The 16944-nt window shown below is 42.1% G+C and overlaps 1 protein-coding gene across 1 annotated transcript in view; it reads left to right on the top strand.

Moving 5' to 3' along the window:
* Positions 1-922: 922 nt before the first annotated feature.
* Positions 923-16944, top strand: part of ODAD4 (outer dynein arm docking complex subunit 4) — a 40337-nt gene continuing 24315 nt past the window's right edge. The window contains exons 1-11 of the mRNA XM_075279087.1: positions 923-1071; positions 2383-2514; positions 3861-4014; positions 5254-5315; positions 6530-6689; positions 8748-8969; positions 11501-11705; positions 12446-12532; positions 13041-13237; positions 13849-13949; positions 15973-16048. Of these exons, the coding sequence (XP_075135188.1) occupies positions 949-1071; positions 2383-2514; positions 3861-4014; positions 5254-5315; positions 6530-6689; positions 8748-8969; positions 11501-11705; positions 12446-12532; positions 13041-13237; positions 13849-13949; positions 15973-16048 (1519 nt within the window). The 5' untranslated portion in view covers positions 923-948. The remainder of the gene's footprint in view (positions 1072-2382; positions 2515-3860; positions 4015-5253; positions 5316-6529; positions 6690-8747; positions 8970-11500; positions 11706-12445; positions 12533-13040; positions 13238-13848; positions 13950-15972; positions 16049-16944) is intronic.

Raw genomic sequence — 16944 nt, 5'->3', positions numbered from 1 at the left:
TCCATGTGCTTTCATTGCTCACCACTTGTCAATGCGTTGGGTATTCCGTTCGGGGGGATCGCATGCCGACTTCCTGAACAGAATACCGAACACAGATGTGAATCGGGCCTCAGTGATCATGTTGATAGTCTTGGTGATACCAAATATGTCAATGTTATTGTTTTGTATAACAGGTCTTTACTAAAAAAAAATGTTTGCAATTTACTTAATAACTACGTTAGAGCTTTAATAATTGCCAATGTATTTAGAATAATTTAATAATGAAGAAAAATGATTAAAGCTTTCAGTGATTTACAAGGAGGTCCTCTGGCAATTTAAAAAAATAAATAAATTTAAAAAGTATTACTTTTGTTCATTGAGTATGAGCCAGGGCTCGAACCCAAACCGTCAAAAGAACGAACCGCTGCCTAACCTGCTGAGCCATGAATTAAGTAACTAGCAAGAGTAGTTTTTTATTATTAGACCACATCTCACTCAGTATTTTCTTTCCCTGTGTATTACTATCTAGAGAATGTTCTGGAGTATTTTCTATGCGGTGTCACTAATACCAGTACTATTAGCCGGTACTGTACATGGCACTACTATAATATAAAGGGTGTAGCAGTTTATGATTACAGAAGGTATATGTATGTGTATATGTACGGGTATGTATATATGTATGTTATAAGAAGTCTACCTCATGCGGACTATAAGGCTCCTCAGTTATTACAGACTGTTATATTAGTTTTATAATTGACACCGTCACAGCTCCGCACATTGTACACCAGCGCCTCACAGTGGCCGCTACCTGGAATTACAGCGCACACTTTCCTGTCTATCTAGTTACGGATAAACTAAGCTGAATTCAATGACCACGTGACGCGTGTTTCCCCGTTGCCAGGTAACAGTGTACGCTTCTAGCAACATTTTGGAGTGACAACTTTGTGCCTGGATCTGAGCGGCCGCATCATGGCAGAGGAGGTGGATGGAGAGCAGGGGGCGCCACGTAGCAGCTTCACAACCTACATGGCCGAGGGGGAACAGCTCTACCAGAAGGGGGAATACGACAAAGCCAGGGAGAGCTTCAGTAATGTAAGAGATGGGGCACAACGGGAAGGGCTGTGTTAGGGTATGTTCACATGGAGCTTTTGCAGCTGGATTTTGACGTGGAATCTGCCTCAAAATCTGCCTGCAAAATGGCTCCCATTGACTTCAATGGGAGCCGCTCGCTTTTTTTCCGCTAGCTAGTAGCGGAAAAAAGAAACGACATGACCTAGCTTGCCACGGATTCCTCGGCTCGATTCGCGCTCCTATTTAGGCCCATTATTTTGGGATTGGAGAAACCTTTCTGCCGTGTAGGCTAGCCCTTACTGATATATTGTGATTGGAGATGACTGAATCGAAGCTGACAAAGAGGAATTCCATCGGAATTTCAGGAAATATTCAATTCGCATCGAATACGGGTTTCCTCACACTTTGTGGTAATGAATCACATAGCTACGATCGGGGGTTTTAATGCCTTGGATGTCACGAGAAAACATGACCGCAGCATACAAGGGGTTCCGCCATAATACATGTCCAACTTGGCATCCCTCACGGCGAGATTGGGGGTGCCGTCTTGATTAAAAATAAAAAAATACTGATACTCACCTGTCCTGGGCTCAGCATCCACTCCGGAGCTCTCCCGGCCGGTGACTGAGGTCCTGCTTCCTAAGCCTCACTGCTGGGGCCTGTGATTGGGCCCCAGCGTTCACGTGGAGCACGCCGGAGTAAACACTAAGAAAGAAACACTATGAGTTTTCGCTGCGTTTTTTTAGTCCATTTCCCGACTTGAGGCCTTAGCCGAGGGGTAGGGAACGTACGGCTCTCCAGCTGTTGCAAAACTACAACTCCCAGCATGCATACTTGCTCTGCTATTCTTGGAACTCCCATAGAAGTGAATGGAGCATGCTGGGAGTTGTAGTTTCACAGCAGCTGGAGAGCCGAAGGTTCCCTAACCCTGCCTTAGCCTAAGGCTGGTTCCACTTTAACCATGTCTCAGTTGTGACTCCATCCATTAGTTCGACAGATTTACCAGGCTGTACACTATGGAGGGAGTCAGACTCCTAGCATTATATTCAATTCCCCATTTTCAGTACATACAATGGATTCCAAGGTAATTTCACATGTAACACTTAGAGTTTACTGCAGATTTATAAGTGGAATCGCAGCTAAATTGACTGCTGAATCCTGTTGCAGAATAGACAACGCATGTGGGTGTCTGCACAGCTGCAGCCATATTCATGAGGCTTGGCCCTACATTATCCCATGTTTTGATGAAGCCAAACAAATGAAGCAGATCAGTAGCGCTCCATGTCACGCCGCCATTGGCACATGTTTATTAATGTTGTTATATCTTTATAGGCTCTCGACTTACAGCCCACTGAGAAGCATTGCCTGGTAGCACGGTCTAAATGTTACTTAAAACTTGGGGACCCAGCATCTGCCTTAAGGGATGCGGAAGCCTCACTACAAGAAGAGAATGATTTCTTTAGGGTAATTCCATGAACTAACTGTACTGTTACACACCTTGTCATATATCATTCATTGGAGAATTGATGTAAAATTCTATACAGTCGCCCATATTATACATTTTCTAGGTAGCTGCTTAGCAATAGACAAAAGTGAGCAGACTGTTTTACAGATCCAGTGTGGGCATATTTGTCACATAGGTGCTAGTAGTTATACTCTTGCATTATGCAGGAAATAGGGAACACCTTCAGCACCATCACAGAAGAGGAAGAAGCTGCTATGTGCATAAATCACATGACCACCATTATATTAGGTGCTATGGATGAAGCGGCTATTGCATCCAATGCTTACTCTAGGGATCCATGGGCAGCAGGGGGGTAGGTCTCAGCAAGTGTGCAGCGACATGAGTACATTATCTTGGGGGCTGTAGACAGAGAGCCTATGATCAAAGGGGTGGAAGGTGGACATTACTGTGTGTACCAGAATGGGGAATAAACCATTTTACACATGTATATGGCAATACCTATTGAATTGGGCCATTTCTCCAATTTCGTCGTAAGTTGGGGCAACACGGTGGCTCAGAGGTTAGCATTGCAGCCTTGCAGCGCTGGAGTCCTGGAACAACATCTGCAAGGAGTTTGTATGATTTCCCTGTGTTTGTGTGGATTTCCTCCCATTCTACAAAGACATACTGATAGGAAAAAAAATTAAAAAAAATTGTGGTGCTATGTGAGGCTCATAATCTACATTGAAAATAAAATAAATAAAAAAAAATGGCCAACCCCTTTAATTTCCTATTTTGTGGTGCTGCAAGGGAATCATGCACATACTGCTAGGTTTTCCTAAAAACAATGGGTGATCATTGGGGATCCAAATATCTGGAGGCCTTGTCATCAGCTCATTTTGAGGACTGTAAAGAGATTGTCCAAAGTGGATAAACTCTTGAATATTTTTGGTCATTGTGGTGTGGTACCCAAAATGGTTGCAGGTACATAAGAGGCTTTCTATATGATAGAGGGCTGATCTTTGGTTCTCCCAATCTCAGCAGTAGATTTCTTTATTGGAAGGTTTGAGCTGTACGCGTACTAAGGCATTCAGGTTAATAAGACCCATTCACAAGTGCATATGAATCAGACCCCTTCTTGTGGATATGGACAGGCATATTATGTTGTGAGAGTGTGGGGGAATATAGGATTTGTGTTCTGTACTCAATAAATCACACACTGAAGGCTGAATATAGAAAAAATGGCTACAGGTATATATATAGTACTGTTGCTTTGTGTCATGTTTGGTAAAAAGAGTTGCACTATATGGTGTTCTTCCGAACGGCCGTTGCAGTATTTCCTAATGCTCCTTTGTTCTCCATACAGGGTCTTTACCAGAAAGCAGAAGCTCTCTATGCTATGGGCGACTTTGAATTTGCCCTCGTATTCTATCACAGAGGCTACAAACTACGCCCTGAACTCCAGGAGTTTCGTTTGGGAATCCAGAAGGCTCAGGAAGCAATTGAAAACTCAGTTGGAAGTGAGTATTGCTGGTTACATGTATGTGTCAATGTAAGGGAGCCCTCAAGTGATTATTTTTGTTGAATCTACCTTCCAGGAAAGACAAAAAAACATCTAAAGTTGATAATCTTGTGTAAAGTTTTGTTTCCATGAAAGAAATCCAAATTTATCCTTAAAAGGAGTTTTAGGGAACCTACATATTGATGGCATAAGTTTAGGATAGGTCCTCAATATGTGATGCGTGGGGGTCCGACAATTGGGACCCCTTCTGATCAGTTGTCTAAAGAGGCATTTCATTTGGTGATGTTCACTGGTTATATGGTACAGCAGCAGCTCAGGCCCATTCAAGTGACTGAGGCTGAGCTGTAATACCACGCACAGCCTCTACGATGTGTTCAGCTCTATGCTTGGTATTCGGTGAAGAAGGCCTCAGCAGTCACCCAAACTCTGCAGTTTCTTCAACCATCTGATCAGTGGAGGTCCTAACTGTCAGGCCCCTACAATACCATATTGATGACCTTTCTTAAAGGGGTATTCCCACCTCACATACTCAGCAGTCTTCACTCTTGTAAAATCTTCTTTCTTCCTGGTTTCTTGCATCATTTGGTGGGCGGGGTTTCACAGGCAACCTGTCGTTTAGCCCCACCCCCAAATTCGCATGTAGCTCCGCCCACCCACATTGGACTATGAAGTACAGGCAGCAGCAACTCCATTCTGTGTTACATACAGAGACTGCCTGTCTCTGCCATAATGAACACAATTGAATTAGCTAGCCTAATAACTGGGAGAACAGAAGAAATGAAAGCAGCTCCTCTCCCCTATCTGATAACAGGAAGCTAGGTCACGTGGTGTAGACACAGGAATAGCTAGAAACACAGGCTGGCTCCCTGCACTTAGCCCCTCCTCCCTCCCCCCTGAGAGCAGCAGATACATCACTTGACTCATGAGCAGCTAAGTCAGGGCTGTGGCCACAAAGAATTGAATAAAGTAAGATAGTGGCCAAACAAAGCAGTTTTGCTGAAGCAGTGTATTTAGGAAAAGTCTTACATCCACATTAACCAGCAGTATAGATAGGATCCTTGTGAAGGGACAACCCCTTTAAGGATTGACGACCTGTTTTCAAACCAATACATACAGATAAATATAAACTAGAAGTATAATAGACATAATAAAGTATAGAAAATAGTTTAAAGATGAACACATGGAAAAATTTGATGATGGGAAAATATAACAACATCTGTTTATTTCCTTAATTTAGCTCCAGCGTCTGTAAAGCTAGAGAACAAGGAAGGCATGGCGTTTCTAAGCAAACAGGAAGAGGTGAGTAACTAGGTATTAATGACTTGGCCAGGGCTAGGACGAGGACTAAGCAAGACCACCTCGGGCATCATTCTCTAGCAGGCAGGAAGGGGTACTATGTTGTTGAAAAAAAAATAATGCCTTGTGGTTTTGTGCTTCTTATCCTGAGTTGCCCAGCACTGCCTGCCTGGCAGTATTTGCAACATTTATTATGACACCTACATCTTTTTAATAAATTTGTGAGGGTATACTGTACTTGTAATATTCCAAATACAGTATCACCTTTACTTAGTCTGGCATAAGATACTGATCTTAGTAACTGTGTGTCACTATTTGTGACCATTGGTGAAAGGGGCAGTCGTCCCCAGTTTTGTCCCCAGTGCGACTTTTTTGCACCCCTGTGAATGACACCTCTTTGGGTAAGTTCACACGGAGTAACGCGGCACGCGTGATGTGGCACGTATACGCAGTGTGAGACTTTGCGGGCCGTACAGCGCAGTTGTATCTGAGGACTTGAGCCATATCTAACAAGAGGGTATGTGAGAGACAAGGGAACAGGAGAGGAGCACCAACTGCTGCATAGAGCAATGATGTATTATAAACTATTAGAGTGAATATTTAAAAAAATCTATACGTGTGTTTCTTTACTCCATGGGATTAAAAAGTAAGCAGTAAAAAGTTGTCAAATATGGTCTGCATTCATCTTTGTGTGTATGCTGATTGTATGTTTATGTATATGCTTTAAATTGATGTGTGCATGCTGTATATGTGTGAGTACATGCTGCATATGTATGAATATATGCCGTATTGTCATGAGTGTACATCTGTCCCTGACTGCACATGTACACAAGTCTCAGAAATGTTTCCTTTTCATTACCAATGACCAGTCACTACCATTCTGAAATGATTCTATGCAAAATTATTCAATGGTGAAAAAAGGGAGGGGGAGAAGGTTTGTTCAATACATACCTACCTAATGCAGCAAAATCTTGGGTTCTGCCTATGTAAGAATATTAGCCACAAGCATGAATTCTTATGCATTTTTACTAAGTGTCATGCTTTGGTACAAAGTTGCACAAAAGCACTGATGGGTGTAAAGTGTTGGGTAGCATTTTACAATCTTCTGGTTTCTGTCTTAAAATATATGGATATTGTAAATTATTATATTATTTATTTCATCGCTCAGACAGTGAGATAATGGTATTTTCATGTCTTCCTTTGGTTGTTGCTATTAGAGTAAAAAGGCTAAACAAAAAGCACCAGCTAAGGTACCCAAGAAAGACCCTAAGCAGCAGAAGAAGGTAGACCCTTTGAAAAGCCAAAAAACTGGACGCCAGCTGCTTGGAGAGCTCTACAATGACATGGAGTATCTGGAGACACTATTAAAGGATGAAGGTGATTATCTTAAAGGGGTTGTTCCATGAACAACACTTAAGCTCTATCCTTAGGCCCCAAGTACCCCATTTGAATGCAGTGGCACATGCTTCATTCAGTTTTGTGGGACTGTCTGAGATAGCTGAGCACTTTACTACTACTTTTCTGCAGTCCCATACAGGAATATAGTGGTAATGTACGTGCACAACTTCTGCACAATTCAAATGGGGGGGACTGAGGACCTTTGTTCTTATGATTGGTAGGGATCTCTGCCAGGGATTGGGTCTCATACGAGATATAGAAGGCTCACTGTATAGCAATTCTGTTAGATTCTAGGTATCACACACAGGACTAAAACGACCCCTACAATCACACATCCACAGATATAAGGGCCACCACTTGCCCCTTTATGGTAGATGAGACTCCAGTATCTCCAAAACATACACAAATAGCAAACAAAACTATAACAAGCCTGACCCTGGGTTCACACAAGTGCTTGATTTCCGTTTTCAGGTTTCCGTCTTCTGCAGACAGAAGACGGAAACCTGTCAGACCGTGTCCAGCCGTGAGCGCCGGTGAGAGTTTTGTACTCTCCGCGGCGAAACCCTTTTTTTTTTAACCAGACACAAAGTCCTGCATGTCTGACTTTGTGTCCAGTTAAAAAAAAACAGTTTCACCGTGAAGAGCACAAAACGCTCACCAGTGCTCACGTCCGGTCACTTTTCAAACCCATTCAAATGAATGGGTTTGAAAAATGACTGCAGGTTTCCATCACCTTTCCAGTTTCGGGCAGGAAACGGAAACCTGCAGAACGGAGACCCGGGACGCAGATGTGAACGAGCCCTAAGCGATATTTACTCTTTCCAGACTTGGGGGGATGTTTAGAGCCCAGGACAAAAAGACATGTGCATGCAAACAGAAATGTTTTTAAGTCTGTCTGGCAGAACATAGATGGGCAGATATACTGGCAAGACTTGTAGCTCCAATATCTGACCCTGAATTCATGTATCTCATACACTTCTAAAGGATTCTCAGCTCTGCTCACGTGCTGGAATCTCCCACCTTTAATATTATAATTTATCTTTGTTCAAAATATAGCGCTTTGGTTAGCAGTACTCTCAGTCTGAAAGCTGCAGTTGTGACATCTGGAGCTAGTTAGTGGCCTTCTGATACATTGAAGCAAAACCCCTCTATGACAACTCATGAGACAGTATGTTATATCCATATTTTATCAAAGTTCCTCCGATCAGACCCCCAGCAATTATCCTCTTTTTGGATTTCCATGGTACAAACTTTGCACTTTTTCTATAATGAACTTTCCCTTTAATTTTATTTATTTTATCGGGCACCAAATTTATTTTCTCTCCTCTTTAATTATTTAGAAAAGTAATGATACATGGACCTGTAAGGGCTCGTTCACATCTGCGCTCGTACTCCGTTCTGCAGGTTTCCGTTTCCTGCACAAAACAGGGGCAGAAGACGGAAACCTGCCGGCATGTTTCAAGTCCATTCATTTGAATGGGCTTGAAAAGTCTCCAGCCATGTGCGCCGGTGAGTGTTTTGTGCGCTCCGTGGCGAAACCGTTTTTTTTAAAACCAGACACAGAGTCGAACATGCAGTACTCTGTGTCCGGTTTTAAAAAAAATGGTTTTGCCGTGGAGCACATAAAACGCTCACCGGCTTGACAGGTTTCTGTCTTCTGCATGAGTTCAGGCGCTGGTGTGGTTCTGATTTCCGTGAGAAGCTTCTATTAGAAGCTTTCATTGGAGATTCTGTCATATTTGACAGGAAAAAATAGAGCAGCATGCATCGCTAGTCTTTCCGTCAAAATGACAGTGGTGTTTGTCAGGCGCCGCTGGTGTCCGTTGTACTTTGTTATCTTCATTTTCCTGCTCTAAATGAAAAGCTTGACAGCGCCTTAGACCTGTATCAGACAAATATTAGAATCATGTCCGGGAAACAACACTACATTAAAAAGCTAAGCTGGTCTTGTTTTTTGTCTCCATCAAAATCTGTTTAGCAGTTTACTATGTAATGAGTGAATGAGTCTGTAAAGTGTTTAACTTCACTTGGTCACAGGGTTAGTGAAAGGAAACACTAGAAGTGGGTTAAAACTGCAGGACCTGATCTTGAATGCAATCACCTATCTGGACACCCGAACTGAGTTCTGGAGGCAGCAGAAGCCTATCTATGCCCGAGAAAGGGACCGCAGAATTATGCAGCAGAAATGGAACCGGGAACGGCGTAAACCATCTGATCGTAACCAGTATATTCTGAAGAGCATGGAAGAGATTGATATGTGTATGTAATAATTTATTAATAATGGATTTCTTACATTTGTGAGGATAGAAGTTTGAAGGAGACAGCAGACAAATTCAATGCACTGACCAGAATCATTGTTGTAGGGATTTTCTATATTCCATTACTGCAAAAGATTATGGTATAGCCTTAAATAGTTATAAAATGAGGCTCCACAGCTTTGACAACTGTGTAAATGTGAATGGATTTTCCAATTGCCCTCCTGTATCGCCCCTTCCACTTGTTGGTTCTCAGCTCCGGCAAGTGGTATTCTCTGTGCTTGTTTTTCAATTACAGTTATCTCTGGATTTGCATCAGACAATGATCAGGCTTTGTTCTAGTCCTTATTAGGGCTCAGCAACTGAAAGCACTTTACAGAGATAGAAAGATAATGGAGGTGACCAAAATAGAAATAGAGACATCAACCTGACCAGAGACATAGTCTAAAACTTAGACTACACTGTAGAGGCCCACTGAGCAATATCTGACAAATGGCGCACGATAGCTAAAGCAATACAGTCCTATGAAAAAGTTTGGGCACCCCTATTAATCTTAATCATTTTTAGTTCTAAATATTTTGGTATTTGCAACAGCCATTTCAGTTTGATATATCTAATAACTGATGGACACAGTAATATTTCAGGATTGAAATGAGGTTTATTGTACTAACAGAAAATGCGCAATATGCATTAAACCAAAATTTGACCGGTGCAAAAGTATGGGCACCTCAACAGAAAAGTGACATTAATATTTAGTAGATCCTCCTTTTGCAAAGATAACAGCCTCTAGTCGCTTCCTGTAGCTTTTAATCAGTTCCTGGATCCTGGATAAAGGTATTTTGGACAAACAATTCAAGTTCAGTTAAGTTAGATGGTCGCCGAGCATGGACAGCCCGCTTCAAATCATCCCACAGATGTTCAATGATATTCAGGTCTGGGGACTGGGATGGCCATTCCAGATCATTGTAATTGTTCCTCTGCATGAATGCCTGAGGATTTGGAGCGGTGTTTTGGATCATTGTCTTGCTGAAATATCCATCCCCGGCGTAACTTCAACTTCGTCACTGATTCTTGAACATTATTCTCAAGAATCTGCTGATACTGAGTGGAATCCATGCGACCCTCAACTTTAACAAGATTCCCGATGCCGGCATTGCCCACGCAGCCCCAAAGCATGATGGAACCTCCACCAAATTTTACAGTGGGTAGCATGTGTTTTTCTTGGAATGCTGTTTCTTTTTGGACGCCATGCATAACGCCTTTTTTTATAACCAAACAACTCAATTTTTGTTTCCAAAATGAAGCTGCCTTGTCCAAATGTGCTTTTGCATACCACAGGCAACTCTATTTGTGGCATACGTGCAGAAACGGCTTCTTTCTCATCACTCTCCCATACAGCTTCTATTTGTGCAAAGTGCGCTGTATAGTTGACCGATGCACAGTGACACCATCTGCAGCAAGATGATGCTGCAGCTCTTTGGAGGTGGTCTGTGGATTGTCCTTGACTGTTCTCACCATTCTTCTTCTCTGCCTTTCTGATATTTTTCTTGGCCTGCCACTTCTGGGCTTAACAAGAACTGTCCCTGTGGTCTTCCATTTCCTTACTATGTTCCTCACAGTGGAAACTGACAGGTTAAATCTCTGAGACAACGTTTTGTATCCTTCCCCTGAACAACTATGTTGAACAATCTTTGTTTTCAGATCATTTGAGAGCGGGCTGTCCATGTTCGGCGACCATCAAACTTAACTGAACTTGAATTGTTTTGTAGAAAGAAATGGTCCAAAATACCTTCATCCAGGATCCAGGAACTGATTAAAAGCTACAGGAAGCGACTAGAGGCTGTTATCTTTGCAAAAGGAGGATGTACTAAATATTAATGTCACTTTTCTGTTGAGGTGCCCATATTTTTGCACCGGTCAAATTTTGGTTTAATGCATATTGCGCATTTTCTGTTAGTACAATAAACCTCATTTCAATCCTGAAATATTACTGTGTCCATCAGTTATTAGATATATCAAACTGAAATGGCTGTTGCAAACACCAAAATATTTAGAACTAAAAATGATTAAGATTAATAGGGGTGCCCAAACTTTTTCATAGGACTGTATATTGAGGAAAACACTTCAATTAAGCTACAAGTCTGAATATGATTCTAGAGATGGGAATTACCCATTTTAAGGATATTTTTGGCAACCAAATCCACAATAAAATACTGAGGACACAATTTATTAAAGTATTTACACCAGTTTTCTGGTATATAAAAGTCAAAGATTGGGCACAAATGTAAAGATGAAGATGTAAATTTTCACCTATAACTTAAATGGGTTTTCTAAGACTGATAAAATAATAGTCTTTGCAAATAATAAAGGGACATGGCACACAACAATTCATTCAGCTGATCAGTAGGGATGTTGGGAGTCAGACACTCAACAATCAATTTATTAATATTGTAGGAAAACCAAGAAAATTATCTGAACACTTTGGATTTTTGTGATTGTCACTAACCACTGTTAGTATTGTCTGACTCTATGTAGTACTTTCCAATGGAGATGCAGAAGGGAGTTACAAGAAAGCACATCAAGTATTAAAAAACATCCAAACCTGGAAAGACAACACTCCAAGTAACCAGGAATTAATAGGTAACCTACATAGCTGCATTGGTAATGCTCATATGGACATGGGACATATGGAAGAAGCTCTACAAAGTCACAAGAAGGATCTCAAAATAGCAAATGAATGGTATGTTGGTTAGCCTGTGGTGATCATAAATTTACTTTTTATTTGGCCTCAATTGTTTAAAAATCTTGGGAAATGTACAGACTGCACCATATCAGGAAAGTTAGAAACACCCCAGTCCCCTGTAATGCCGATGCTAACATTATCTGAGTACTGCACTGGGCTGGAAATTTTGTCTCTGATGATGCTCCAACTCTAAGTCACATGACTGACCCCATTCTATTCAGTGTACAAGCAGTAGGAGTACAACGGGGTCAGTCATGTGACCCAGAGGCAGAGCGACAAGACTAGTGTACCTTCATAGCTGCGAGAAAATGTAAGCCCTCATTCACATCAGCGTTTGGATTCCATCCGCAATAAGTCATAATGGAGACCCCCCGAATGGAATACCAAACGCAAGTGCAAAGCACTGTGCTGTAAAAGCGAATGGAGCCCATAGACTATAATGTGGTCCGTATGCTTACCGGCAGATCTCCGCAGGGATTGTGCGCACAGGAAAGTAGTTCACATTCTACTCTTATGGGGTTTGTGTGCTTTTATAGCACTTGCAATTGCGTTTGTTTTCTGTTCGGGGGGTCTCCATGCGGACTCTTCGCGAACGGAATACAAAAGCAGATGTGAACAGGGCATAAAAGAATCAGTGTGACGGGGGACCCAGGTGTATATTACTAACATTTGACTTTACGCTGCCAAAAATTATTATTCCTCACAAAAAAACCTTTACACGTCCTGTTGTTTTTCAGCAATTTACTAGAAGCAAAATCCCGTGCACTTGACAACATAGGGCGGGTCTATGCACGGATTGGAAAGTTTAAAGAAGCTGTAACAGTGTAAGTATGTGTCTTGTTTATGAAGCTTTAAGTAGAAGACTGCTTTAGGCCGGGCCTCATGGAACGTAAACGCCGCAATTTGCTCCTGGCACAAATGCCCAGGAAAAATCACAGCGTTTTACAGTCAGGGCAAAGTGGATTGGATTCTAGCGAATCCCATGCCCACTTTGCGGTAAAAACCACCATGCGGGCACGCCGCAATTTCCGAAACCGGCGCCGTTTTGGAAATCACAGCATGTCAATTCTACCTACGGAAATGCTGGCGGTTTCCTCACAGATATAATTGTAACAGAAAGTCTGCAGAGGAAACCTGCAAACTTTCTGTCTAAAGTGCTACGGGGAGAACTGTGATGTGTTGCCGCTGCGGTTTTTCCCACAGTGCTTTTTTGCTGTGAGACGCTTCATGGGGCCTTAGACTTACCATGGAAAACTGCAGCCTTGAAGTGGTCCAGTAGGTAGGCTGCAAGGATCTATAAGAAATTATTTCCCCCCATCCCTTTAACTGTAGGTGGGAAGAAAAGATCCCTTTGGCAACTTCAAGCTTGGAGAAGACCTGGCTTTTCCATGAGATTGGTAGATGTTATCTGGAGCTTGAATTGTTGGAAGAAGCAAGAGACTATGGTGAGAAATCTCAACTCGAAGCAGAGGAGTCTGGGGATGTTGAGTGGCAGCTCAATGCCAGCGTCCTGGTGGCACAAGCCCAAGGTAAATTGTCTGATAATATGTAACTTAAAAATGAATCATTCAAACTTTAGTATATACTGTAGATAGTTTTTTCAATTTGGCACAAGAGGCCTAATATCTGTGAACAGCCTTGCAGGAAACAGCATGTCACCCTGAGGGATGGAATTAGGCTCATGCAGGGTTAGGTGGTGTAGTGATATCCTGACTGGACAATTCCTTCTCTTTTCTAACCACCAATGTGCACCCATCTCTGTAGCATTTGCTATGCCTGTACAGTTTTGCATGAAATAATTTTTCCCTACATGCCACTAAGTTGGTGAAGACAACCTTTATTCATATGTGCTATTTCTGCCGTGGCCAAAACACTGCTATTTTGCACCTTGGGACCGTAGCCAAAAGGGATTTTCCAGGCTTTAATATTGATGAACTATCCTTTATTCTCTTCTTTGAATGGGAGCTGATCTTCAGCTGTCATCTTCGTCTTTGTCTACTGTGCAGTTCTAGCAGTGGTGCTGAGATCAGCTGAGCGTGGGCATGCGGGGTGTCTGACCCCCACCGATCTGATATTCATGGCCTATCCTAGGTATCAGTATCAGCCTTGTTTAAAATAAACTTTTTATCATTTATTTTAGTAAAATTAAAGGATTATCATTCTGCTGTGATCAGTTTTGAAAAAGCCTTAGAGAAAGCAAGAATGGCAGACAATAAGGATGCAGAGCAGGCAATCATTATTGTAAGTATGCTTAACCTTATATTGTCTAGTATTGCTGAATGCTGTTATGTCACTTTTATCTCCCCATTGGTAAACATTATTCTTTAAAGTCCTTTTACACTGTCCAATAATCAATTATTTAGAACAATTTCAGAAACAAGAATTCCTGTCAATTCATTCAAGACCTGGAAGTGATATGCTCATATTTATGTTAACAATATAGGGAAATATGCTACAAAAAGAGTGGCACTATCCACCTGTTAGCAGTGTTTTGTAAGTCATGCCCCCTTTTTGCACAAATTTACTGAGATTGTTTCAAAAACTTTGGGCCTGATCCAGCAGATTCAGAATAGATACCAGCTATTGATATGGACCCAGGCCTCCTTGTCACATTAGAAGCTTATATGATTAAATCAATATGTTTCCTATGAGCTCTTTCCTCATGTCCCTGTCATTCACGGCAAGTGATTTTCTAATGTAACACTGCCTCTTACTGGTTTAAGCAAGACATAAAAATTATGGCTGCCTGCACCACTAATGGTCTTAGGAGTTTGCTATACTGTAGAGATGAGCGAACAGTAAAATATTCGATATTCATTTCGAATAGCCGCTCAATATTCGACTATTCGAACGAATATCGAACCCCATTATAGTCTATGGGGAAAAATGCTTCATTTCAGGGGATCCCACCATTCGACTCAGGAGGGTCACAAAGTCCACTATGACACCCCAGGAAATGATGCCAACACCCTGGAATGCAACTGGGACAGCAGAGGAAGCATGTCTGGGGGCATCTAACATGCCCAAGTCACTGTATTATGTTGGGATCCCTGTCAGCTTGCGATATGCGCGAGCTGACTTTTTCCCATAGGAATGCATTGACCAGCGTTGATTGGCCGAATGCCATACAGAGTACGGCATTCGGCCAATCAACGCTGGTTCTGCCGGAGGCTCGTCTGTGAGGAGTAGGAGTCGAAGATCGGACCAGAATGGAGACTGCTGTGGACCGCTCTTAGACTCCGCCTCCACCGGCAGAACCAGCGTTGATTGGCTGAACGCTATAGCATTCGGCCAATCAACGCTGATCAATGCATTCCTGTGCCGAGATGTAGCAGTGCTGAGCGCACGGCCTGATGTAGCAGTGCTGGCCGATGTAGCAGTGTTCGATGTAGCAATCCGATGCAGCAGATCTGAGTGTGCAGCAAGGTTCAGCTGAACCTGCTGCACACTCAGCTCTGTGGCATCTGATGTAGCAGTGCTGAGAGTGCGTTGAACCCTGCTGCACACTCATCTCTACTGTATCTCTGTGTGTGCTGAGCTCTGCTGCTTCTCCGTGTAGCAGAGGTGTGTCAGCACTGCTACATCTGAGATCGGACCACAATGGAAACTGCTGTGGACGGATCTTAGACTCCGCCTCCTCCGGCAGAACCAGCGTTGATTGGCCGAATGCTGTAGTCTGTATGGCATTCAGCCAATCAACGCTGGTCAATGCATTCCTATGGGAAAAAGTCAGGGATCCTGACTAGATAGAGCCCCAAAGAGCTGGGTAACATTCCCACCTAAATAAAGGTAATCCCTAGCTAACCCTGCCTGTACATCTATCCCTGTCTCACAGTCACATAGTTCACAGTCCCAAATTAATCGAATGTTATATCAACCATTTGTCTAAAGTGGAGGTCACCTGATTTCGGCCGCCAACTCCTTTTTCCGTTTTTTTTTCCGATGCCTCCGTTGTCATAGTTCCTGTCCCACCTCCCAGGCACAGTTATTGATGCAAAAAACGTGCCAGGGAAGGTGGGAGGGGATACAAATTTTTACTGCGTTTGCCTCGTGGTATTCGATTGGAATCGAATACCTCAAACGGCCTGATATTCGATCGAATATCTATTCAATCGAACGGTGTTCGCTCATCTCTAGTTTGCTATAGACAGAATGGGGAGCATCTGTTTTATGTCTGAATTTAAATGGTTGTAGATCATATTGTCTTGCAGTATAATAATAATAAATTCATTGACTGTTCTGTAATTTTTGTATTTTGCTCAAGGCTCTTGAAGATGCAAAAAACGGAGCTGCAAGAGAGATGAAATCAGAAGACAGTGAGAGGGAAGATACCCCCGCTGGTAGGTGACCATGAAAATAATACTGTACTGCTAATAAAAAGATTAAAGGAACATTATGTTATTATGTTATGCCTAATACATAATCCCTATTGTATCATAATAGATAATAATTCTATTATTTTCTTTATTTTACAGAGGACAATGTATAAAGCAAAGAGAAAAATCATTTGTGTGCAGCCCTGTACAGTATCTCCATATGGCACAGTCTGCTCAGAGAGGATTCTATCGATAATCTTACCATGCCATTAGTTGCTTTTTATTTAATTACTAGTAATAAAGCACAATAAATAAAATATTTACTTTTCCATATGTATTTCTATGACCCCCTGTTATTTTCTTAATTTTACTTTAGTAACAATTTAGTAGTCATTTTGACAGTAGTCAGTAAGATCACATTACTATACACAGCTAAGGCTCAGAGTGCATTGCATTTGGCCTATAAGCCAGTAAAAGCTCACAATGTATATATCAAGTGTATCCATAGGGCTTCATTTACCCAAAAAGGCCAATAGAGTGTCATTTCCATTTATATAAACCAGCAGATGAGCCATTTCCCTGAAAAAGACACATTTATAGGAATGCAAATGAGGATCATGTGCAATGGGTCGTGCCAGAGCTATATTTCAAAGTTGAATACAAAGCCCTTGGAGGTCCTGACATGCCCCATTGCACTTCAGCCTCATTTGCATATTTGTAAAATGTTTATCATGGAAGTGCTGCATCTGTTAGGGTGCATTCACACGATGTAACGTGGAGCGCGATCTGGCACGTATACACGTGCCAGCAGATGACGCCCTCAAAATGCTCCCATTCATTTCAATGGGAGTTAGGAGCGTATACGTTGCGTTATTTTGCGGCCGCAAAATCACGGGCGCAAAATAACGCGGTATATACGC

The sequence above is a fragment of the Leptodactylus fuscus genome, chromosome 6, assembly GCF_031893055.1.
Source record: "Leptodactylus fuscus isolate aLepFus1 chromosome 6, aLepFus1.hap2, whole genome shotgun sequence".
NCBI lineage: Eukaryota > Metazoa > Chordata > Amphibia > Anura > Leptodactylidae > Leptodactylus > Leptodactylus fuscus.
Note: the sequence above shows the minus strand (reverse complement) of the source record. Positions and strands in the feature narration are given on the sequence as shown.